A 23,977-nucleotide genomic window follows, 5' to 3' on the forward strand; every position below is an offset into this window, starting at 1 on the left:
CTTTCTTTTGACCTTGCCAGCTCAGCCTTCGCTTTCTTCTTGTGAACACGGAGGAATCCACGAGTTTGGTCGAACGACTTGTCTGCCCGAGCAACAAAGCCCAGGCAGAGCGTGGCTGACCCAATCCTCTCTCTCCGCGCATGCATGCTCGTTGAACCGCAGCAGCATTTCCATCCCGAAGGCGAAATCTCCCCCTTTTCAACCCCTCTTCATTTCCTCTAGCCTCCGCGGCTCCATCCCCTGATTTTTGTTCCCTGTAATTCCACATTCCAGCTTAAACAAACTGAAGCTCTTGATACTCTCACACTTACTCTATCTCAATCAGTCTCAACCTCACCACCTCCTGCTTTCCAGCCCCCCTCAAAGGAGGAGGAACCCCCTAAAAAAAGCTCGGCTTAGTCAAAACCCGATACTCCACATAATCCTCCCCATCAATATTGATAATCGTTCCCTGGCTGACCAGCTTGCCCTCAAACGGACCGCTCGACTTGCGTTCGTACTTGATTCCCGCATAAATCTTGGCGTCATTAATACCCGGCACGGTCTCGCCCGCCGCCGCGCTGAACTTGATCCTGTTGGCCTCCTGCGCGGCCCAAACACGGTTCAGGCGCTGGATGTTGTCATCAAACAAAGATTTGCGGTCGGATCCGTATGGGCCTGAGCTGCCGTTGGGACCGCCGTTGGGACCTTGGGGATGCTGGAGGCCTTGGTGGCCTGGGGGGAAGGAGGTGGGGGTGCCGTTGCGGGAGGGAACTGCGGATGCTGAGGATGGTCTGCCACCGCCACCGTAGGGGGGGAGGTGTTGCTGTTGTTGTTGATGATGTGAATGGGATGAGGGGGGTGGGTGCATGGGATACGGCTGAATGGCCGGGGTGTGGAAGCCGCGGTTGGCGGCGCGTTGGTCGGCGCGCATCTGGCTGGCTTCGACGCGAGCGATCTCGCGCTGGGCGATGCTGTTAGTGCGTTCCAGGCGGTCGACGACGGTTTGCTGAGGGCCGCGGTTGGCGGCGCGGAGCTGGACGTCCGGGAGGGAGTGGCGGGGGGCGCGGGTGCTCTGGCGGATGGGGCGGAAGTTGTTCTCGTGGTGTTGAGGCGGCGGGACGCTGGCTGGTCTCTCGATGTCCTCCATCTCTTCATAGCCACCATTCATGTTGCCGTTCGTGGCCTGCTCCTGCTGCTGGCGGGTACCCCTCATGGGCAAAGCGGGCGAAGAGTCAAGGTCAATGGTCAAATCCTTCGACAAGCCCTGGGCGTGACGCCTGAGGGCTTCTTCAACTGCCAGCTGATCGTTCTTGTCTCTGTCCTCCGGAAGCTCGCCTAGATCCATCATGCGCTGACGAACACGCACGTACTCCTTGATCTGGGGCCTGCTCATACCCTGCAGGTGATCGAGGAAGTCAACATCCTCCCACTGGCACCAGATCTGACCGGCGCCCAGCGGGAAGTTTCCACCGACCTCCTTACCGTCAGGGTTGTTATTGACGATCTTGCAGCGGAAATTCTCGTTCTGAGCCAAGACGCCCTGGACGGCGTGCCGATCCTTCCGATTAGCTGCGCTGGAGTGTTTCCAGGTGCCGACCACGACTCTCGATGGACGACCACTAATGTCGACGGCGGTGAGAACGTCTTCGACAGGTGCAGCACTAACGACCTTGCGTCTCTTGGGCTCGGGCTTGGTGATGGCATGCTCGGGAATATCAGGGCCGTACGCGACAGCGGGCTGGGCGTTGGTTTCGGGGGGTGGGTTGGCGACCACTCTGGCAATGGCCTGCTGAACAGCTTCGAGCATCGCCTCCTTTGAATTGACGTCCGGGTGGTTGGCCTGCATCTGCTCGTACCGGACCTTGACGTACTCTTTGACTTGGAAGTGGTCGAGGTTGACCAGGTGAGGGTCGAAGACAATCTTGTCGAAAGTAACCCAGCTACCACCAGGGCCAGGCGGGAGCGGATAACGATGAATGAGGCTACGGCCGTCCCTGCTGACGGTTTCGATCTTGGTACGCAATCTGTCCCTGACATCGATGAAGCCTATGACCGAGTGAGCATCCCTCTTGTCCTCCGCGATCGAATCCCTCCAGTAGCCGAGCTTGACACTCTTGACATTGCCGACTCCATGCGTCTTCTTCGGTCCATTACGAGGTTTGCGTGGCTTCCACTCCTCGGCCGCCGGGGATTCGGAGATGTCGTCGCGAATGTTCTCGCCGGTGCCTGCTCGCTTTCGCTTAGAGCTGAGAACGACCAGCCTGCGCGGCTTCTCCTCGCTGTCCGCCATCTCGACATCTTCCTGGTCAGCTGGTGCGGGCGACTCGACGGCGCGCGCGTTGTTGACCACTATCTCATCCTCAGCGCCAACAGGCAGCTCAGAGGAATGGCTGACTGTGTCCTCGAAGTGACTCGGGGGCGGGGTAGGGCTCTCGGGAGGTGGTGTGAGATCATTGTTGTCGTCGTCATCAAGGTAGTCGTGAGTTACCACGGTGTCGGAAGGATTTGGTTCCATCTCGGCGCCTTTGGTGGTACTGTCTTCGGCGCTGTAGAGGGAGTTAGTAGGTTGTTCCTGGTTTGAGATGGGCTTAATATAGTTGTAAAGAGGGCTTGTCTTCAGAAGCCGAGGGAATATCACAGACCAACTGCGAATACGCCTCGACCTGGCCATGATGAAGAACAGGGTGTTGCGATACGATGACAATGCGCGTGAAGGGTATAAGACAAGTGAAAGAAGGTAGTAACTGAATGAGATGTGGATGAAAATAAAATGAACGGGCAAGGGATGATGACTATGAAGCCCTTGAGATGACACATGAGATGGCCTCAAGAAAGGCATTGTGTGACTCTCTTAGGCTGCCATCAACAAGGGAAGGGTCTGACAGCCAACGGCGATTGTGACTACCAACAGGCAGACTTTTGACCGTTTGGGAACCAACCACATGAATGTACATGGTGTCTTTGCTGCCACCAGGCGCGGTAGGACCCCTCCACGCGACCAAAGGGATTCTGATGCAGAAGTGGAGGAAGGAATGAGGGGTAGGCGAGGAAGGAAGTGAACTTGCCTTGATGTTTGCAGAGGTGCAAGAACAGTGTTAGCAGCCCTAATGAGATAATCCATGTTAGCCAAGCTGTTTTTGTTGACAGTTGGTAGACCCAACCGTCGACTGTTGTTGGTTGAAGGCGCAAAGGAGTTCAATGTTGGAGGGGAGGGTCGACTGGGAGACGGAACGGGAAGAAGAGCGTTCGTTGTTTGGGTGGATCTTGGAAAGAACTCGACCGGCAGAGACAATACCCGCCTCAGTTTGAGTTCCGAATAATCACCAACTCACTTTTCGTTCTCCTTGCCACTGACACTGCCGTCTGTCTCTGCCTGGGAGTTGGGAATCTCTGTCTGAGGAGATTCGGCTTGAGGAGATTCGGCAACTGTGCCTTGAGGTTCGACCTCAGCATCACTGTCACTGTCGACTACGACAATATCTGGCTCCGACTTGTCTTGGACAGCCATGGGGCTTCCCGCCTCTTTCTCGGGCTTGCTTGTGTCAACCATGTCCGCCATGATTTGCAGGTGAGGCGTTGTCAGGAAGGATGGTGGAGAGGTTGAAGAGCGGCAGTTGTGTTTGGGTGTGGGGAGAAATACCCCAGTTGCCTTGAGTATTAAAGTGAAGGGAAAAAAAAATAAACGGCCGGCAACGAAGGACCGGGATGCCAAGAGATCTGTAAGGTTGTGGTGTTTGTGTGGGAGGCGAGTGTTGAGTGAATGTGGTCCGGTTGGCCGGGTGGCCAGTAAAAAGATGAGATGGAAGGAACGGCAACAAAAAGCTTAGAAAGCAAGAGAAGGTGAAGAAGGACACTGGTAAATGGAGCAAGTGGATGCAGCCGGCGCAAAAGTTACGCCAAAGTCGGTAACAGATAGTGTAGGTATAAGTGAAACTCGAGGCAAGGGATGAAACTTGATGAAGGGTCGTTTATTACCTTGTTGCAAAAAAGAGACTTCCGGAAGAAGTGGCAATCGTCCTTCTCGACAACCTGAACCACCAACAACCACAACCAACACAACACGAGCACAGAATGGTACTACCTCTGGGGTCAGAGATAACCGGGACGCCAGGGAGGACCCAATCAGCTAGAGTGTTGGTGAGAATGTAGACAGGTTGCTAAAAGACCCAGGTTCCCTGTTGGCTTTGACAAGCTGAATTGAGGTGGTTTGTCAAAGCTGGAAGAGCTAACCAAAGAGCCTGGGATCGTTTGACAGGTTTAACTTGGTGTTGCAGACTTCTTGTAATGAAGCGCAGTTGTGGACTTGAGAGATAGGCGGTTCTAGCGGTGTCGCGTGTCCTCCGTGTTGTTTGTTTGTCTTGCCCAGTACCCGATCGAGAAGTTAAGGGAGGGATGGATGGTATAAAGTAAATCGAGAGTACGCAAAAGCTCCTGTAATGTGTGGAGATGGAGAGAAGACTGTTGAACACCGGACACAGTATCTCGGTAGTTGCTTAGTAACGCGTCGTCAAAGAGTAATTGACTTGGGATCAGCGAGGAAAAAGCGAGTTCTGGAGTTAAAGAGTATGAGTTGTCTTAATTTTACGAGAGAAATGCTGAGGTAAGACGATGATTGGCGAAGAGTTGGCGGTGGGGAAGATAGAAATGCTAAGTATTGGAGGAGTTAAGGCCGAAAAGTCACAGAGTCTGGCGGAAAAGAAAAATGGAAGAGAGAATGCAAAGGTTGGGAAACAGACCGGGAACCGTGTCTGACAGAAACGCAGCAGATCTGATTGCGAATTTGTCAAGGTGTTGCGGACTTGCACCGGGAATCCAAGACTTGAACTAACAGTTGCCCCTCTGAGCCAGAGCACTGTTAGGACTATATTGACCCCCTGTTATAGGTGCCCGCTCTGGCCTGTCAGTTTTCATGTCGTCGAAACCATCAATCGATCAACAAAGAAACAAGCCACAGTTGAACTGCTAGTGGAGACCGGATCGAGGATTCCATCTCCAGAGGCAAGTTATTCGTCTGACTTCAAGTTGAGGAACCTTAAGAACCCAATTCCAACATCAAACCATCAAAAGACCGCCATGATCGCTAACAAGAACACAGGAAAAAAAGACTTCCCAAAAAAGACGGGGATGATGTGGGTAATCTTTTCGAACTCTTGTTTTAATTGACGACAACATCTAACAGCCAATCAGAAAGCGGCGGAGAGGAGCGTGAGGAGTTACTTCCATCACCGCTATTGTTTGTTAGCCGGCATCAAGTACCCGACCGACATTCATCAGCATGACGGCAGCCCCGGCCGACGGTAGGTGCTTCATCGTGCACATCGACTGTTAAGGTAACCCATCACGATAATCCCGAAGGGACATCAGGTAAAGCTGGGTATAGTAGGTAATAAATAGTCGAAATCCGATACGGCACACTAAAGCAGCCCCATTCATTCACTGTCCTCGACTCGTCGACTCGTCCGTCGAACATATGTGGATGTGGTGGCTTTAGGTACACAACAACACCGACAGATAAAGGTCTTGTTTCGCTCGGGCAAAAGACGCAATCTCCGCCCGCGTTCTCAATGGCCTTGGCTGCTTTGCTGATCTCCAAAGGGGGTTACACGTAACGAGTTCCATTTTCTTCCTCTGACATGTCGGTCAGTCAGTCAGATCCAAGTGGTTCGAAGTGGACTTAATACCTCACTCAGCCCAAGGTTTAGACCGTAAGAGCCACTCATCTCTTGGATTAACAGAGTCACAGGAGCAGAGCTAACCAAGTGGGACTGTGCCTTGCAAACACGGTGTCAGTCCCCACTTTAGAATCTGACCGCCACATACACACCCATCGTAAATCCATCGATACGTGATAATAGTAGAATCTTCAAACACCTATATTATTACTAATCTTAAGGGTATTTATAATCCGATTACTACTCTATACTTGTATAGATCCCCCTAATTAATTAAAATCAATACTAAAGGGTCCCAATCAATACTAAAGGGTCCCAATCAATAGGCCAATCTATACTATATACAATTCGTACTAGGCACCACCGCGCCCGCTTTAATCATACCTTCCAAGCGCTCACTTTCTAACGACAGTAATAAACCCTGACGATCGAAGCGGCTTTCGAAGCCCAATGCCCATATAGCTCGTATAAACGCCAATTTAAAAAACGAAAATAGAGATAATAAGAAGACTCCTACTCTAATAGCGCATACTATAAATGGTATAATTATTATAAAATCCTAATTAGAGCCAACCTAATTAACTTAGCTAACTAAACCTAATTTATATATTATTATTCGAAATTCTACATTAAATAGCAGTAATACTTTGAAACCAAAGAAGGTTAATATTATTAGTAAATAACGTAAAATCTCCTCTACACCTGCCGCCTCCTCGAATAGCTTATAAATTATATTTAGAATTCTAGCCGCCTCCTTCCTAATTTATTCGATTGTCTTAACTATTTTAATTACTTTAACTCCTTTATTTATTCCTCTAACTACTTCGTCTCGCGCTCCTCCTCCTCCTTAAATCCGCAATCAAACCCCTATTCCAATTACCGCTACATTATTTCGAACTCTTAAACCCCTACATTAAATTAATATTACTATAATAATAAAACTCCTTCTTCGTCGAAAGATTTCAGCTATAAATAAAGAAAGAGTATTGACCGAAACGACTATAAATATTAACCGCAAATTATACGAAAAATATATATATTTACCACTATAGAAACTATAGAACGAAGTTAAAATTAACGAGCAGGCTAATATTACTACCCCCTAAATTAAAAAATCCCGTAAGCCTAAAGTAGCCCTAAAACTACTACCGATCCCCGACTTTTTAAATATTTTACTTATATATAACGGAATATAACTATTAGATTTTAATTACGAAAACTTCGTTAAGAAGCCCGGAAAGCTATTTAATTCTATTTTAACCGAGCGGATTATAATCAAGAAGGAGATCGATAAGACTATTAACGAAAGTAATTATAAGATATTTAGCAACGAATTTACGCATCGAATATGGAAGATATAAGATATTCTCTTAATATTACCCGTAACGAATATGAGATTCTTAATTTAAATTTTAGAATTATTGTATAATATTTAAACTAGACTACTAATATTTACGAAACTAAGAAAGGCATTACACTCTTTTAAACTCGTATTATACTAATATAGAACGAGTAAAAAGGCTAGACAGCGCCCTTTAAGTATTATAATATTTCGAAGGTAATACGTAATCTAATTGGGCGGCTATTTAAAGGATATTTCGTTATAATTACCTCCTATCTTCAAATTTTTAATAGTTATTTACCGCTCCTATAATAACCTTATACTTTTTTTATAACTAATATACCTATATTATTATTACATATTACCTCCTTTAATAAGCGGTTAATATGTAGTAATTACTTTCAATCCTAATTTAGTTCCCTTCGATAGATTTCTTGAAATCCCTCCCACTAACTATTTATACTTACTGTAATACCCGCCAATATTTCTAAATAATTTAAGTCGGCTAATTAATCGGTTAGCAAGTCTAGTAGTAAATTGAAGTCGATTACGAACTTTATATTATAAGAGTTCTATATTAACCGCGAGATTAAATATAAAATATAAAAGGAGGGTAGGGAATTAATTACCCTATTTTACAATAAATTAGTTAAATTATAAGGATATAAGACCAGTCGCTAATATAAAAACTATTGCGATAAGTATTAATATTATTAATATTTTATTTATTCTAACTAGTACTACTATTACGTATTTATAGTAAAGGATTTAAAGGATTAAATAATAATTATTATTATAAAGAAGGCCACTTTTACCAACCTACTCCCTAAAATTGTATTAAAATAGCTCAATCCTAATAATCCGGCTAATAATAGCAATTATTAAATTTAAACAAGCACAATGGTATATAGGCAATCGGAACATTAACAATTTTACCCCCTATATACAACGCCTCTTTATAGTAAACACAACGGTTTATACGTACCTCCTCCCTAAATATTTAACTTTAATCTCTAAAATGGTTATTAAATTAACAGTAATACGTATAGAATTATTAATATTAACGTTAGAATATTGCCCGCCTTACCTCCTATACTTCCTTTTAATAACTATAGAAGTATAAATATAGGGACGGTAGGCATAGATCTAGTAGCTGAACTTATTTTACCTATTTTACCTAGCGCTAACACCTCTCGCGCTAACACCTCTCGCGCTAGTAACGGCGGCGAACCTTAACCTTCCTTCCCTCTATTATCCTTACTATTAAACCGACCGTTTAATTCCCTCGTTACCGATTTTATAAAGTACCTTATCTTTAAATACACGCCTAAGTCTAGTAAAAATAACGTACTAAGGAACTCGCTCTATAGTATACAAAAATCCCTTATAGCCGGGCAGTTTACCCTCTATTAAATACGCAATCTCCCTATAAATTAGTATTTCTCTTATAGAGTCGACGAGGGTATTCATTTCGTAATTAAAAAGGCGATTAAAGAATACTTCCACTTCGAACGTAATTATATCTAACAGTCGTCGTTATTTCTAATACCTTAGAGAATTTTAGTACCGCCGCCGCCATAGGAATTCTAAACGGTCGACCCCAAAGTACTATTATAACCGTAAAATAAGTATTCTCGTATCGGTAATTATAATTACGTATATTACTAACTATTATATTATATAAATATTCTCCTACCTAATTTATTATAGTAAAACTTCGATAATACCTACGCGCCTCCTCATATTGACGATTAAATATTTAATAACTTTATTAATAACGAAGAGACTAATTTAAAAGATAGCTCGCGTATTAATAAAAAACCCGACGCAATTATTGATAAAATAAACGACGACGACGACGATAACGAAATTTAATAAATATACAAATTAAAAAGGAGGATTATACAAATTAAAAAAGGAGACTATATATATAAGGGATTATTATATAGATAAATATTATACTAGTAAATTATATTGATTTTGAGAGATTTCTAATATTTTTAATACTTTAGGGGTCTTTATTGTTATTATTCGTTTTATTACATATTTGCGCCATTTTTATATTATTTAATTGTACTCAATTCTAACTATATTCAATACTGTACATTTACTATATAATATAATATTTTATACTATTATCCCTATTAATTACAATTTATAAAATTAATCCCCATATAATTTAATATAATCTTTAAATTTACTAACTTTATTAAAATCGTTATAAAGTACGTTCGCCTAATGGTAGTATCCTTATATAGCTTCTACCTCCTACCCTACTGCTCTCGCTACCCCTAAAAGGAAATCTTTAAACTCTATTTAGCCTAATAGATCACCGCCAGCCCACTAATAATAGCGCCTAATATAAGCCTTTATATCGCTAAAATATACCTCAATAAGATTAAAATCTAGGGAGCAAGGGGGCAAAAACCAAAGCAATATACCGCAATTAGCATACACATCCTTAATAAACTATACTTTATACTATAATACATTATCTATTACCAATATACTATAGCGGTTAGGAAAGGGATTCATCTTAAAGAATACACGTATTTCTAACCAATTTAGGAAACTGTTAATATTAATTACTCCCTTATAATATATTACGTCGATAAAACTATTAACGGTTATAACTAACAATAAATAAAACCGTTTCCCTCTAATAAAGGCGCTATTTACCTATAAAGATATACCCTTTAGTGCCTATCCTATACAACGGGTACCATCCTTCTTATCGATGTTAAATTTATTGTAAAAGACGTACATTTCTATAAAGAACTTCGAAACTTTTTTCAACCAATCGAATCTTAATAGATCGCTATATTAAAACGCTCTATATACTATCCTCTTATTAATCTATTTAACCTTCTTAAAATAACGCAATATTATAGAAGGCGATATATATATATTATATTCGCTAGCGAACTAATACTATATTTCATCGAAGTATAAATTCGATTTTTCGTTCAATAGCTCTGTAACTTCCTAGAGATCGTAAATTAAATATATCCATAGCCACTCGTATAAATATAACTATACTAACCTCTATAACCCAGGACGCTAGCAAAATATGGTTTTAAAGTATACGAGCCTTCTAATATGGGTTGCCAATTAAATCGTATATCTTTTTCAATCGCCAAACTTATTGTTCACTAATACCGATTATTTAAACGATTTTTCGAAGATATTCTTTAATAACCAGTATTACGTATATCGTTTGGCGCTGCTGGTCATTTGTATAGTGCCTTATCACTGTAGCCATCTTAGATCTTCTCGCCTTCAAAATCCGGTTAGAATCGTCAAATTTGAGTGCAAATCGAATATAAAACGACAGAGTTATAGATCTTAAAAGTCTAATATATTTACTTTAATGCACATATGTGTATGTGGCGGTCAGATTCTAAAGTGGGGACTGACACCGTACTTGCAAGGCACAGGACTAGTAAGTACAACAACTCGTTCACAGAACAACTTCACAAAGTCTCGCGTAGACGGATCTGACAATACCGACCTGAACGGTGGTGCCTTATCTCGATAACCTCCCATCCATCCATCTCGCTCGGGGCTCTGAAACCACTCGCATCGGCCGTGGTGCAGGATTCGCTAATCACGTTTTTTTTTCTTAATCATCATGGAGTTACACATGTGATTGGTCGTGTGCCCAGTGCTCCAATTGCGAATTTGCGATCACGACTTTCACGACTTTTCATGAGACAGCTGTCACTCTTAACTGAAGTGAATGAAGTGTTCTGTCGTTAAGTTCGGATTGATGCTGCTGCTCAATATGTTAGTGATTGTTAGCGTCTACAGCCCATCAGCGTCTATGAAGCGCTATATAACGTGCTGTTGCCCATCTGCCTGAAATGCTGCCTAACAATTCCACTCTACCCAAGCTTCCAATCCAATGGACCTCGACTTCAAAACCTCGATCCGTACTTTCGCTTCTTGCCTTCAGCATCTCAACGTACAGATCAGACCGTACTAGCCACTCGGAGCTTTAGTCTAGTTGCCATCTTGACCAACGACTAGACACGACAAAAAAATAAAAATAAAAAAATAGCAACTCTTCACGACACTTCGGCCGATATCGATGTCACGTAACTAACTCTCCTTGTCTTCTTAGTGACATCTGCCTAAGCCACGCTTTGTGCTACATACATACATACAACCTGGGAGATACCACGCACCGGGAATTGAAAGTTGTGTGAACAAGAGCTGGGTACCTACCTCTAGGCATGTGTAATCTTTGATTCGACCTTTGGTCTACCTGGTTGGTGTCTATGACTCAACGGCGAACAGATCATGCATGTACTTGGGCTTTGTAACCGAGACACAATGGGATAGAAACCTGACTACTGAACTATACCTGGAAAGCTGAACGTTTCTTGGAGCGGTTGGGTGCAGAGGATAAGTGACTTTAGTCTAACTTGTTGGTAGTAAGAGAATCTTTAATCGAACGCACATTTCTCCAAGGTGTAGTAGAGCCCACGAAAATGGGTGCATACTAGAGGAGAACGAGGGTCGCGTACCCGAAGGTTGGAGGCTACCAATCTCTTCATCCATAAGAGAGTATCTGGAATTATTCTGACGTGCCTCACATCGGTATCGCCAGGCCATTGTCCAAAAGATGGCAAAATCAGAAGAAGGGGGGGGGTCATATCCGACCCAGAGCAGTGCCGAAAGACGTGCCAGATGTACACACGAGGAGGCATTTTCAGAGAAAGGATTGATATGTAGGTAGGTAGTATGTATCCATTTTGAGACGCCTAATATGTAAAGGAAAATAGAAAATAAAAAGAAAATCGATCGTGGTATCTTCTCATGACAAAACATGACTGACGACTGCTATCATGCATGCATCATCTCTTAAACTCCCGGTTCAACCCATGCCCCGATATTTTGAGAACCCATAGAAACCCAAAAAAAAGTAGACAACACCTTCGTCGCTGTGGTATAGATTCATTAAGCTTTCTCCCTTCCCCGCCAAAAAGAAACCAAGCATTTAGTGGCCCTTCTTGATTTAATCATCCGCAGAGTAGTTCTCGGTCTTCATGTCCTTGAGACCGAGCTCCTCCTCTTCCTCATCGGTACGCTCGTACTCCTCCACAGTCATCTGCTCATCGGGCTGGGTCGGGTCGTCAGCCAAGCTCTGGACGTAGGAGCTGGCCATGGGGTCGGTGAGGATGATGGTGAACTCGCGCTCGCCCTTGATGGCGGCGTTGAGGTCGGTGAAGAACTTGTCCCAGCGGGCCTTCTCCTCAGCGGGGAGGGAGTCGCCAGCGTGGACGGCGGCGGGGTCCTCGGCGCCGATCTGGAAGATCTGGTTGTGGAGGTCGTCGCGGACCTGTGTGAGGAGACCCTCGACCGTGGTGAAGCGGCCGCCAAGGGTGCCGGGGTTGACGGAAAGGTTGAGCTCGGGGCACTCGAGGTAGCAGGACTCGCTCTTGAGGATGTCGCGGGCGAGATCGATCGAGTTCCTGACCTTGATGGTGACCTTCTTACCCTTCTCGGGCACCTCACCGCCGGTCTTGACATCGTTGGACTTGTAGCCGCAGTCGTCGCAAGTGGTGTTCATGATGACGACCTGACGGAAGTGGGGGATATCGACCATCTTCATGTTGGTGGTGCAAGGGTGCATGCAGCCGGGGCAGGTGGCGGGGAAAGCGTAAACGGTGTCGGGGACGATGTCGCCGGTCTCTGTAAGGCCTTCGTTGGTGGTGTCGGTGAGACCGAGGGCCTCGTTCTGCTCATTGGTACGGAGGTACTCGCGCTTCTCCCACTTGCCAACACCGTCGCGCATGTCGGGGGTGATGAAGGAGTTGCCGGCCGGGTCGTCAACGGAAACACGGAAGGGGAAAGCCTCGCCAGCGAGCATCTTGCGACCCTTCTTGATGATCTCCTCAATCTTCTCATAGACCTCGGGTTGCTGCTCCTTGCGGTCCGCCTGGCCAGACTCGAGGTCGTCGATAATGGTGCTCAGAAGACCCTCAACGTTGGTAAGCTGACCGCGGCCAGCGGGGACCTCGACGTCCAGCTCGATGAAATTGACAGTGGCGGTATCAGACTTGACGACCTGGCGGGCGAAGTCCTCCATCTGAGTCAGGCGAAGCTCGACGTGGACACCCTTGAGCTGGAAGGTGCCGGCAGGCTGGATCTCGTTGTTCTGGAAGCCGCACTTGTCGCAAGAGAAGGACATGATGATGATTTCGCGGAAATAGGGAATCTGGGTAAGGAGAAGACGTGTTGTTCCCTAGAGAGCCATTGTGAGCCGGTATTCGAAGGGCGCGACTGTTTGCGACAACTCACGTTCTCATGGCAGTTCATGCAGAGAGACTCGATCTCTTCGACACCGCGGGGCTCGTCATCCTCGGCCTGGGCCTCGACGGCGCCGGGAGCGATATCCTCGACCTTCTGGCCAATGGGGGTGAAAGTTTCCTCGGGCATTGTGTATGTTGTTATGGTATATCTGTGTGGATTGTCGCAAACGGCCGTTGTGATGGATCAGCAGCTGCCGACTTTTATAGGGACCTTGGAGAAAATTTTGGAGGGGCAATTGGCGATCGGGTTTGGCGGGGCATTCTTTCAAGGGGGTGGAGCAAGTGACATAAGCTTGACCCCGGACGGGCCCAGATTGACCCAGCGCAATGGAGCCACTGCCCAAAGCTTCGGGAACATTCCAGCCTTTACCGGGCATTACGGTAATAAACAGTGGCCCATGCGTCTCTGTATTTATTTCTGCATAAAATCGGCCAGACTCAATCCAAGACCAGGCCTCGAGGATTTGGACGCATTGGACTGGTCGAGCAAGGCCTGAAGTCCGGCTTTCCTGGACTTGGCACGCTTTTTGCTATTTGCACTGGAAGAAGGGGTTGGCTTTTGTGCGGAGAGCGCAGTAAGAGATCCCAGGGTAGGCGCCGCATTTGGCTTTAGTCCGGTTGTTGTCTTTGGGGCTTGTTGTTGTGGTTGAGTCTTCAAGTTGATGCTGCGCCTCGAGATAGGAGCCGGGGCTGGGAACTTGATCTCAGTTTGCCTTGTGCAGTGGCCGCATGTTATGCGCTTAACTGGCCCTTTGCGAGACTCTTGAATCTGTTGCTTCGTCTGGACAGGCGTCTTGGTGAACTTTTGGCCTGCTCTTAATCTCTTGCGGACGGCTTTTTGGTGTTCAAATTTCAAAGTGCTTCCGTGACCGGGAATCATGATATGGCCGCAGCAACTGCAGACGTGCTGTCTCTGAACGTCGGACTGGGGCAGTTCGTTCTCAAACATCAGGTTGCCTCTTTGGCTCATGAGGAACGCCGAAGTCTCTGGCGCTGTCGTTGCCAGCAGATGGGCTGCGTCCGTTAAAAAGTCCAGCGTCGCTGAGAGCTCGGTTGAAGATGGTCCGTTCATCGTTTCCGCCGTGTCGTTGGACAATAAGGTCGGATGTCGGTGGTTGATGGATGGAAATCGATGTGAAGCAATTGTTCGATTGGATTTTTACAGAGAAACGAAGGTCGATGCACGGGCCACCTGGTTCCTGATGAACGGCTTTGGCAGAGACCAACGTCTACCCATCAAGGGACTCAAAACCAAGGGGATATCAAAACACCAGCGGTCCCTTCGGTCTGCATAACGTTTTATATGTCACTTTGTTCTTCAATCCCACCACCCTCGTTTCCAATCACGAAACAACAAGTCGCATCAACAGATCATCACAAGTGAGGTTGAAGGTTGAGGGTTAGGGTTGGACTGGATGTTGTCAAAAGAGATGAGAGGGAGTTGACGGATTTAAGCCCGGTTGATCTCCCACTTGAGCTCCTTGATGCTAACTTCATCGTTGGCCTTCTCGTCGTAATCGAACCATTCACCCTCGGTCAGGTCAATGTCGGCGAACTTGGTGTTGGAGTCAACGCCCTCGGCAAGCCAAGCGCCCTGCATATCTGATGTTAGTACTCTGAGCTTTTGACACACAGACACCGGACATGGACTAACCTCAGGTTGGAACTCGACAAACTCCAAACCTCTGCAGTCAAACTCGATAATCTTTTGCTTCTTGGCAGGTTCCGTCTGCTCATAAGCGGCCGGCGCAGCCTTGATGGAAGCCGACGACTCTCTCTTGCAGTTCTTGCACTTCCACACAAAGTTGGCCTCGCCACGGCTGCCGCTCATCTCGTTGTTTTCCTGGTGAATGTGTGAGCAAGAGAATGCTTCAGCTTTGCTGGGGATGATGGTCTGAATGGAACTTACAAAACGGCTCACGCCAACGGGCTTGTCATGGACCTCCCTGCAGGAGGTGCACTGAACCTTGAAGGTGTACCAGAACGGGTTACCCTCGCTGTCGTCAGGGCGGAGGTTGGTGACTCTACAAGATTGGTGTAAGTTGACTTCTCGTTTTCCCTCAGACTTTTGGTTCACTCACCCAGTAAGCTCAGCGGTAAGGTAAAGCGCAAACATTTTGGCTGTCGTTAGATGTGTTATTATTAGAGAATACGTATGTTCACTGTTTGTATTGAAGTTTTTGCGGAGGTGATATCTTCAGTGACCTTTTGTTCTAGACTCTGCCTGATTGGGAGCTGCCAGCCGGCTTCTGCGTGGTGACGGTGGAGGGGCACCTTCTCAGCTCTCTCAGCTGTTAGCCCCACATCCAGCTTGTTGCTCCAGCTTCAGAGATGGTCTGAGCTTTGGGAGCTCCCGTCTTTGAAGGAAGACTTCCAGACCTGATATTCAGGCTTTTCAAAACATATTAAAGTGATAAAAATGAACAGAAAAGGACTAATTCTCTGCGAAATTTGAATTCTCAACATGGATAGTAACATGGAACGAAAAGATAGCCTCCAACATGGCACCGCGGTCTCCTTCTGCAACCCTGATGTCAACCCTAAGGGTTTAGCACCCCTTACCCTAAATGGGAGCTTTGTTGACCTCTGATGCGAATGCGCGCAATCAACACGCCCGGCCGAGGGAATTGGACATGCCTTCAAAACGCCCCACCCTAGACGGACCTCTCAATCGAGCTTTCAAATCCACCCGCCGACAAGTTACCGAACAAATCCCGCCCTCCCCTTGCCCTGATGCCGTGACGCATCGACCAGACATGCCCCGACGATGCAGGGGATCTGGTCGACAGTAGCCCAATTCCGGGGCTGTCGCTGCCACTCCTGTCTGCCCGCTCCGAATAGCTTCAACAACTTTCAAGCTGTGCGTCAGGCCCAGTCCAACGCCCGATCCGCCGCCCGCCAGCGAAACAGGAAAGCCCTCGGCAGCAATGTAGCCACCGCCTGCTACACGGCTCTCGCAGCCACCGCCGTCGTCGTCGACACCGAGAACAAGGAACGGCGCCGCCGCGAGCTCAACCGCAAGATCCATGAAGCAAAGAAGAACCTGGCCACCCTCATGGTCGACGATGCCGCCGACGGAGACCTCCTTCGCCTTGTCGGCTCAGCACCTGCCGCCCGCCGACCCGAACCCTTCCGCACCCGCAGCCAGCCAACGATCGATGTGCTCGAGTCTATATGCGATTACCATGTCGATTCAGTCAGGAGCCTGGCGTCCAGCGCTACCGAGAAGAGAGCCGCTGTTTTGAAGCTGCGCGACTCCCTTGGCATGTCATGGAGGGACCCGCGCAAGGACTTTTGTATGGGAAGAGAAGGTCTCGTCAACTGTGACAAAATCATTGCGTCTGAAGAAGTTGCGGCAGAGACCTTGGACCAGGACCGGGAACCTCGAAACGAGAAGCAGATGGAGAAGCAAATCGACATGGTCACCGACCTTGTGGACGACCTCATGGAAGCCGCCTACAAGGCGTCAGAGATGCAGGGCATCAAGTCATACCTTCCCAAGGACCATCCCGAGTCGGCCTGGAGTATAACACGGATGCTGAAGAAGGACGGCTATCCCAGGTTCCACCACGCCCATTATGATCCAACCATGACAATCCAGGCGCGCCGGCGCTTCAACCAAGTTACGTGCAACATCTTGGCCGACTGGAAGGGACCTCGAAGCCGGGACAAGTATGTGGCCAAGATCTGCCATAACCTTCTCATCAACACCGTACCGCCGGGAATTCACAACTACAACATGCTCATAGCAGGCTTTACTCAGATCGGCGAGCATGTTTTGGCTGGCGCCGTGGTGGACAATTTCCTACATAAGAGCCGTCTCCGGCCCACCCAGGGCACGATACTCTGTCTGATACACCACTACCGCTGCAAGAGAGATGCCGAGGGTTTCCACATGCTTCTCCGACGCCTCATCGGTCGCGACCCTCGAGGCCTCAATATGCGCAGCAAGTCCATCTCGGATGTATACCAAGACCGTGGGCTCATGCGCTGGGCGCTTGAGTCGGATGTCGCCCTAGCCAACGGTCGTACAGTCGTCGAGCGTGCTAATTTGGAGCAGCCCGTTTTGGAAGCCATCATCGAGGCCCTCATCGACTTCAGGAGAATCGGACATGCCGCAAAGGTGTTTGTTGCCTGCCTCGACCAGAGGTGGACCGTTAACGCTGAACTCTTCGATCAACTATTGCATGCCATTTGCAACACTGTCGACGACCTGGCCACTCGTGTGCTTGTCGATGGACTGCTGTCGCACGTGGGCGCCATAACGACCATGATCCTCTCGCGAAGCTTCTTGTCACTCAAGACTGTAAGGAAACTACGGACCGTTCTCCAGATCCGGTACGCGAGGTCAACAGAGTCCCTCTACGACAACTCTGCCGTTACAGACTCAACGTCACCAGCCTACCTTTTGCCTAAGGGCAACGACCGTCTCGAGCGCATTGCGACCTCTATCTGGTTCAGAGAAGCGGTGCAAACCATCTTCCAGCTCAGGTTAACTCTACCCAAGGTGGAGCATCTTCTGCTAGCGCAACCAGACGAGCATCTCGAACACCGGTTAGACCGCGCCATCACCAGCCTGAACCTCATCAGCCCCACAAACCCGCGCGCAGTCGAGCGCGAGGAGCGCGCCAAGGCACTCCAACGCCTAGCCAAGCTAGACTGGCTCACCGAGCAAGTAGAAGCCACCGAGAAAGCCATCAAGGCCACGACCGAGGAGATCCTGAACATCCTCGCCGTTACCGTTCCGCGCGACGTACGACCCCTGACTTTGTGGCGGCAGCACTGGGACGTCGAGGTGCCCCTGGAGAAGCGCCTCAAGTACGATCGGGAGATGCGCACACCCAACACTGGCCTCAATGCGGTCGCCGCGTGCTTTGCTCGGAAAGAGGAGCTGGATGACCAGCTGGCGGATATCCTCATGGAAGCGTTGCCGGCGCAGACGGCGGCTGAGATTCGTCACGGTGCGAGGGAGACGGCTACGGTGCCGCATTTGATGGCTTTGACCAAGGAACACCTGAGGAGTTATCAGAAGAAGCCGGTCGCTGCTGTTACTGCCAAGCCGAGGTTGGTGCAAGAGCAAGAGCAGGACATAGAGCAGCAGCAGAGAGAGGCGAGCTCTGCCTTTACGGCTAATGATAACCTAGCAGCAGCCGAGATGACTAGGAGGAAACTGGGCTTTGGTTGGAGGTCAGGAGGTCTCTCGTCGTATTTACCCCTGAGAAGGGTTGCATCTGTTCAAAGATAGAATCGCATTGTTGCAAAGGGAGAGGGATCGGGCAAAGAAGGATACTGTGAAAGGACACCGGATGGACTGGATAGACGGATGGTTATAAATGCAGCCAAGCTAAGCAATGAAGGGCTGGCTTCTTGTACATTAAAACAAAAAGGTTGACATGACCTACCTGTATACGTACACGCAAAACAATTGGATACATACCAAAACCAAAACCTACCCGTTCACATTTCACATGCCATTTCTCACCATGATCTTTTCGTACCCAAAAAAAAAAAAAATCATCCTCCTTTTTGTATATCCTTACGCCCAAATCCCAGATATCCATGATACTGATACAAACAAACAACCACCTTGAACGGGTCCTCAACCCTCAAGCCTCAACAGCAGCAACAGGCTTCGTCCTCCCCAACCCCTCCCTCCCATAATAATCCATCGGATACGCGCCCCTCCCCCAATCCTCCTTCTCCTCCAGCGCAATCAGCGCCTCATACGGCGTCAACAGCGGTCTGGGAAACGCATACCCCCAATCAATACTCAGTCTCGGACACGCCACCTGCACCCAGCACTCCACATCGCTCATCATCGCCAGCTTGCCGGGAAAAATCTCCGAAAGACAGAAATTGACAAACGGCGTGCCGTTTTGCTTGAGTTTCTCCTCGATCAAGCCCAGCGTGTTCGGGTTTCCCTGCCGCCCGAGACTGCCCAGAATCAAACCCCATTTCTTGGCGGTTTTGGCCTGCCGGATGGCCGACCGCCGAACGTCCTGCATCTCCTCGTGTCCGTAGGTTTCGTGCGTCAGTTTGCGGCTGTAGGGGTCGTACCGGTAGGCAGGAATCAAAGGGTTGTGGATCATGATGGACTCGAGATGGAAGCGGCCGTCGCCGAGATACAGGATCATGTCGACCTCCTTGCCGCTGGCAGTTAAGAATTGCGAGAGGTTGGGGGATGTGCACCCCAAAATCTCGCCCTTGGAAAGCGGCGCGATCTGCGGGATGATGACTTCGTACCCGGCTTTTTGGAGGGTGCTGCGCACGCCGTGGATGGTCGCGTTGAATTGGATGGTGCCGACCATGGCGATGGATTTCCCGGGGGAGAAGTTGCGTTCCAAGGTGGCCAGGAGGTGGGAGGTGTCGATGCTGATGTCTACGAAGACGTACAAGGTCTTGATTTTCGTGACGTCGACTGGGATGAGGCAGGAATGCGCGTAGTGCACCAGCAAGTCGCAGCCCATGGCGCGCGCGGTGTAGTCGTCGATGCAGCAGGCGCCGTAGGTGACGTCGCCCATGATCAGGGTTTCGATCCCGGGGCAGAATTGGGTCAGGATGTCGGAGATGGTGGTGGCGAAGAGGAGCAGGCCTTCGGGCATTTGCAGGGCCACGCGCTTGGCGTTGAGCGTGCGGATGCGGTGGATGGTCTTGTGGATCTCGAAGGAGTAGTTGGAGGGGAGCAAGGCGATGGCGGCGTTGAGGGCGGCGTCGTGCAGGATCGAGTCGGGCACTTGGTTGAGCATGCGAGGGGCGCGGCGCGGTTGGGCTACTTGGATGGCGCCGCTGTCTTCGATGGAGGTGTTGGCCCCGGCGGATTGGGAGGTGCTGGATGAGGAGGAGGACTTCCCGGCGGCGGCGCTTTGGCGACCGAGGAAACGTTTCTTGGGTTGTTTCTGCTGGACGGAGGGGGGTGGGGGAGGGTTCATCTCGTCGATGTCGGCGGCGATGCCGAGGTCGACTTGGGCGCGGTCGTCCTCCATCCTGAGTGAGGTGGGTTGATGAGGTAGAGATGGTTGTTTTCCTTCAGTTTCAGATAGCCAGGAAACGGGAGTGTTGTGAAAAGGCTGAGTGTCTCGCCACGCTCTTGAAGTTGAGATATCTCGGAGTGAGGTTGGATTTGTCAAAGTGAAAATTGCCAAGTACCTACTGGGGTTTATCAATGTCTTGAGCAGCAAGTTTTCAACAGAAAAAGACAACAAGTTAATGTGTCAGAAAAGCTGGTTTAATGTACATTTGCCCGATACAACGTATAATATGTTCAAGTTACCGACAACCTTGCCCGAAGCTCAGCTCTACCATGGCATGTCGTCGTGGACGTTGTCGTTGAGACTTAAGAATGTCAAACTACAAGACCCAATCCGGTAAAGCGTAAACAGCCCCACTTCTCCAAATGCTTGGTGGTGGTTGTTGGGCCTGGGCTCAAGGTTCAACTGGGAAGTTCGCGGCTGGCAGCTGGCCCAAGCGCAGCGGGAAATTTTAAAGCGGGTCGTCCTCAGCCACCAGCCAATCAATACCCCGGAAATTGTGCCCTAAGATTTCGACCGGATTGTCCTTAGCAAAAGCGGTCACCACCCACACAAAATCTTCCCCTTCGGAATTTCTCGAGTCGTCTCAATTCGCAACACCCAACTCCGGTCGTTCAGCCCCAAATACCGCCAAAATGAAGGTACGACGATTCCCCGATATTCACGGCGTCATGGCTACGGCATGACTGCATTTCTGCGCTTTTTTACGAGCCCGAGCGTCCAATTTCGAATTTCGACACTTGGGAGGTCGCGAAAATGGGAACTTGGGGGAGGAAGAGGAGCCAGAACAGCACCGCGACCATGAGGATGGGAATGGAGACATGGACATGAGGCTGACCCCACGTCCACCAACAGCTGAACATTTCGTACCCTGCGAACGGCTCGCAGAAGCTGATCGAGGTCGAGGATGAGCGCAAGCTCCGCCACTTCATCGAGTAAGTTCCAACCACATACAAGTTGCATTTGGTATCTGAAGACATGTCGCTAACAGCCTAACTACAGGAAGCGCGTAAGTCTCCCCGATATATCGACGACACATCGAAACCAACCACGATGACCGAACCCGAAACTGACACACCGACTATAGATGGGCGCTGAGGTCCCCGCCGACCCTCTTGGTGATGAGTGGAAGGGCTACATCCTCCGCATCACCGGCGGTAACGACAAGCAGGGTTTCCCCATGAAGCAGGGTGTCATTGCCCCCAACCGTGTCCGCCTTCTCCTCTCCGACGGCCACTCCTGCTACCGTGCCCGCCGCACCGGTGAGCGCAAGAGAAAGTCCGTCCGCGGTTGCATCGTCGGCTCTGATCTCTCCGTCCTTGCTCTCGCCATCGTCAAGCAGGGCGAGCAGGACATCCCCGGCCTCACCGACACCGTCCACCCCAAGCGTCTCGGCCCCAAGCGCGCCACCAAGATCCGCCGCTTCTTCGGCCTCAGCAAGGAAGACGATGTATGTGTTTCTCTACGCAATCTCGTCTTCGCCTGCCCCCGAGCTGTTGCGATGATCCTCGCACAGTTCGTCGGGTAGAGTCTGAGATGAACACCAAAGGCTAATTATCCAATTTTCTACGACGAATAGGTCCGCAAGTACGTCATTCGCCGCGAGGTCCAGCCCAAGGGTGAGGGCAAGAAGCCCTACACCAAGGCTCCCAAGATCCAGCGCCTCGTCACTCCCCAGCGCCTCCAGCACAAGAGACACCGTCTCGCTCTCAAGCGCCGCCAGGCCGAGAAGGTCAAGGAGGAGGCTGTAAGTTTCACCCGAAAGCCTCGTTGAACAGCACTGCAGAAATGCTAACAAATCACCACAGTCTGAGTACGCTCAGATCCTCGCCAAGCGCATCGCTGAGGCCAAGGTCCAGAAGGCCGATGCCCGCAAGCGCCGCGCCTCCTCCATGCGCAAGTAAGCGTTCGGAGTCAGGTGTGATGGATGATATCCGGTTGCTTTCACGAATTCGGTCATGGCGCGGTTATCTGTTGACTCGACCGGGGGGCGTGTTTGTTGTGTGTACATGAGCACCCATTAAAAAGGGCTTTCCACGACAAACTACCAGGAATTGAGTCTTCAATGAGTTGATACCAAAACAAACGAGCAGCGCTTCGCTTCGGGTTCGCGTTATACGGAATAATATGACGGGACCCTTTGATACCAATACTCCCGCCACGATCATTGACATATTTGGGGCAGGAGGCAACTGAGGTAGATTCAAAATCAACAATGGGTCTGAATTGTTCGCTTCATATGGGTTTCTTTTGACTGGGTGCTATGCGTGAACTACGTGCGGATTTGGGAGCATGTGATGGACGGCGTAGGCTTTTAAAAGTTTCAATGACTTCCGTATCAAACTGCATCTGGTATTTATCACATGCAATTCCTTGTTATAGAAATCCCTTTCTTTCCAAGTCCACCTTGGGATACAGTTTCTTGTATCTACAAGACAAGTGATACTTGGTCAACAAACTCTACGTCCAGTAATCACCTTTCCAAGATGCTGTCTGTCTGTCTTCCTGAAAAACGCCCATGATCTATTTGTTAGCAGCTACATGATATATATAGTCGGCATCAAACTTACCACCTCATCGCTCTTATTACCCCCGCAGGGTCACAGTCAGTCCATACCGAATATTAATCCCCCTTAACGTCACCTCGTAAAATCCACCTCACGACAATTTCAACTTTCAACTTCAACTTTGATTTTCAACTTTCATCCTCATTCCTCAACTGCCTTTCAACTTCCAGAGTTCCAGGATGACTGACTCCAGCCAGGCTCAAATACAACGGGGAATAGGTAGATATATCATCATATGAAAGCCTTCAAGCTTCAAGAGACAGTCACAGTTTCAGGTTTTTCCTACCTATGCCATATCTTTGCGTGGAGGCGAGGCACCCATGCAATGGGTTACATACTATGGAATTTATGTTATGTTATGCAATTGGGTTTGTTTGTTTGTTTGTTTGTTGTCAAGAGCTTTTTGTGAAGGATTGTCGAGAGGTGAGGTGTATCTGGTACTATCTGGTACCGAGAAGCGAATAGCGAAGCTTTGCGTGCTTAAGTTATATCCGTTATTTTTGGAATATATGCTTTCAAATTGTATATTACTTTCACTACCTATGATCATCAATCAGTTCCCACCGATACTTTTCATTATGACATGATTAGAGGTAGGTACCTATGTCCTCGCGTCGTCGTCGTCGTCCTCGTCGTCGGCGTCGTTAATAGCCCACTAACTGCATGCAGTCAAGTAGTTAAGTTGACTTGTGTGAGTCGTGTCCAGATATACTTAACTATGCGATAGTACTTTAGTGAGCAAAGGCAGTAATGAGAGGGATTTACATATCTCTCTGTAGTCGCAGGTCGTTAAGTAACATGTTGCGTGTTAATCATTGAATGAGACAAGAACACAAATTAATGAAGACGATGATGAGTGGGTTATATAAAAGGAGGGAGACGATTAAATCATCTTCTGAAACAGACAAGTAGAACACACTACTGACCTCCTCTTCCAATTAAAGGGATCAAGACTTCTTAGCATTGATCGTGTCACGGCATACCACTGCTTTTTGTTTTTTTTTTCATATCAGAAACTCCATTCGCGCTAATCATTCGATCTCCCCTTTTGCAATAATCTTTTCCTTCC

At 48.5% G+C, this 23,977-nt stretch overlaps 7 protein-coding genes across 7 annotated transcripts; 2 read left to right on the top strand and 5 right to left on the bottom strand.

Annotated features, from left to right (window-relative positions):
• Nucleotides 1-379: 379 nt before the first annotated feature.
• Nucleotides 380-3,541, bottom strand: B0H65DRAFT_549156 (uncharacterized protein; the record flags this gene model as incomplete). The annotated part of the gene is made up of 2 exons (XM_062829630.1): nt 380-2,528; nt 3,315-3,541. 2 exons carry the CDS (start codon nt 3,539-3,541, stop codon nt 380-382), a joined length of 2,376 nt encoding a protein of 791 aa, XP_062682071.1.
• An 8,475-nt stretch (nt 3,542-12,016) lies between these two features.
• On the bottom strand, nt 12,017-13,440 carry B0H65DRAFT_425853 (ZPR1 zinc-finger domain-containing protein; the record flags this gene model as incomplete). Its single annotated transcript, XM_062824600.1, has 2 exons — nt 12,017-13,246; nt 13,303-13,440. 2 exons carry the CDS (start codon nt 13,438-13,440, stop codon nt 12,017-12,019), a joined length of 1,368 nt encoding a protein of 455 aa, XP_062682072.1.
• Nucleotides 13,441-13,725: 285 nt separating this feature from the next.
• B0H65DRAFT_509168 (uncharacterized protein) lies at nt 13,726-14,385 on the bottom strand (the record flags this gene model as incomplete). Its single annotated transcript, XM_062828286.1, has 1 exon — nt 13,726-14,385. The coding sequence occupies one exon, from the start codon at nt 14,383-14,385 to the stop codon at nt 13,726-13,728; it is 660 nt and encodes a 219-aa protein (XP_062682073.1).
• Nucleotides 14,386-14,574: 189 nt separating this feature from the next.
• On the bottom strand, nt 14,575-15,575 carry B0H65DRAFT_206791 (uncharacterized protein). Its single transcript, XM_062821877.1, has 4 exons — nt 15,395-15,575; nt 15,223-15,337; nt 14,968-15,156; nt 14,575-14,907 (listed from the first exon to the last, which is right to left on the bottom strand). Exons 1-4 carry the CDS (start codon nt 15,427-15,429, stop codon nt 14,764-14,766), a joined length of 483 nt encoding a protein of 160 aa, XP_062682074.1. The 5' UTR covers nt 15,430-15,575; the 3' UTR covers nt 14,575-14,763.
• A 505-nt stretch (nt 15,576-16,080) lies between these two features.
• B0H65DRAFT_425606 (uncharacterized protein) lies at nt 16,081-18,558 on the top strand (the record flags this gene model as incomplete). The annotated part of the gene is made up of 1 exon (XM_062824589.1): nt 16,081-18,558. One exon carries the CDS (start codon nt 16,081-16,083, stop codon nt 18,556-18,558), a length of 2,478 nt encoding a protein of 825 aa, XP_062682075.1.
• A 361-nt stretch (nt 18,559-18,919) lies between these two features.
• B0H65DRAFT_525428 (putative diphthamide synthesis protein-domain-containing protein) lies at nt 18,920-20,704 on the bottom strand (the record flags this gene model as incomplete). The annotated part of the gene is made up of 1 exon (XM_062828832.1): nt 18,920-20,704. Exon 1 carries the CDS (start codon nt 20,294-20,296, stop codon nt 18,920-18,922), a length of 1,377 nt encoding a protein of 458 aa, XP_062682076.1. The 5' UTR covers nt 20,297-20,704.
• A 191-nt stretch (nt 20,705-20,895) lies between these two features.
• B0H65DRAFT_466734 (putative 40s ribosomal protein S6.e, cytosolic) lies at nt 20,896-22,728 on the top strand. The gene is made up of 6 exons (XM_062826874.1): nt 20,896-20,982; nt 21,197-21,276; nt 21,344-21,350; nt 21,429-21,791; nt 21,921-22,088; nt 22,150-22,728. Exons 1-6 carry the CDS (start codon nt 20,977-20,979, stop codon nt 22,243-22,245), a joined length of 720 nt encoding a protein of 239 aa, XP_062682077.1. The 5' UTR covers nt 20,896-20,976; the 3' UTR covers nt 22,246-22,728.
• The last annotated feature ends 1,249 nt before the right edge of the window (nt 22,729-23,977 follow it).

The sequence above is a fragment of the Neurospora tetraspora genome, assembly GCF_033439725.1.
Source record: "Neurospora tetraspora strain CBS 560.94 chromosome Unknown B0H65scaffold_4, whole genome shotgun sequence".
Classification (NCBI taxonomy): domain Eukaryota; kingdom Fungi; phylum Ascomycota; class Sordariomycetes; order Sordariales; family Sordariaceae; genus Neurospora; species Neurospora tetraspora.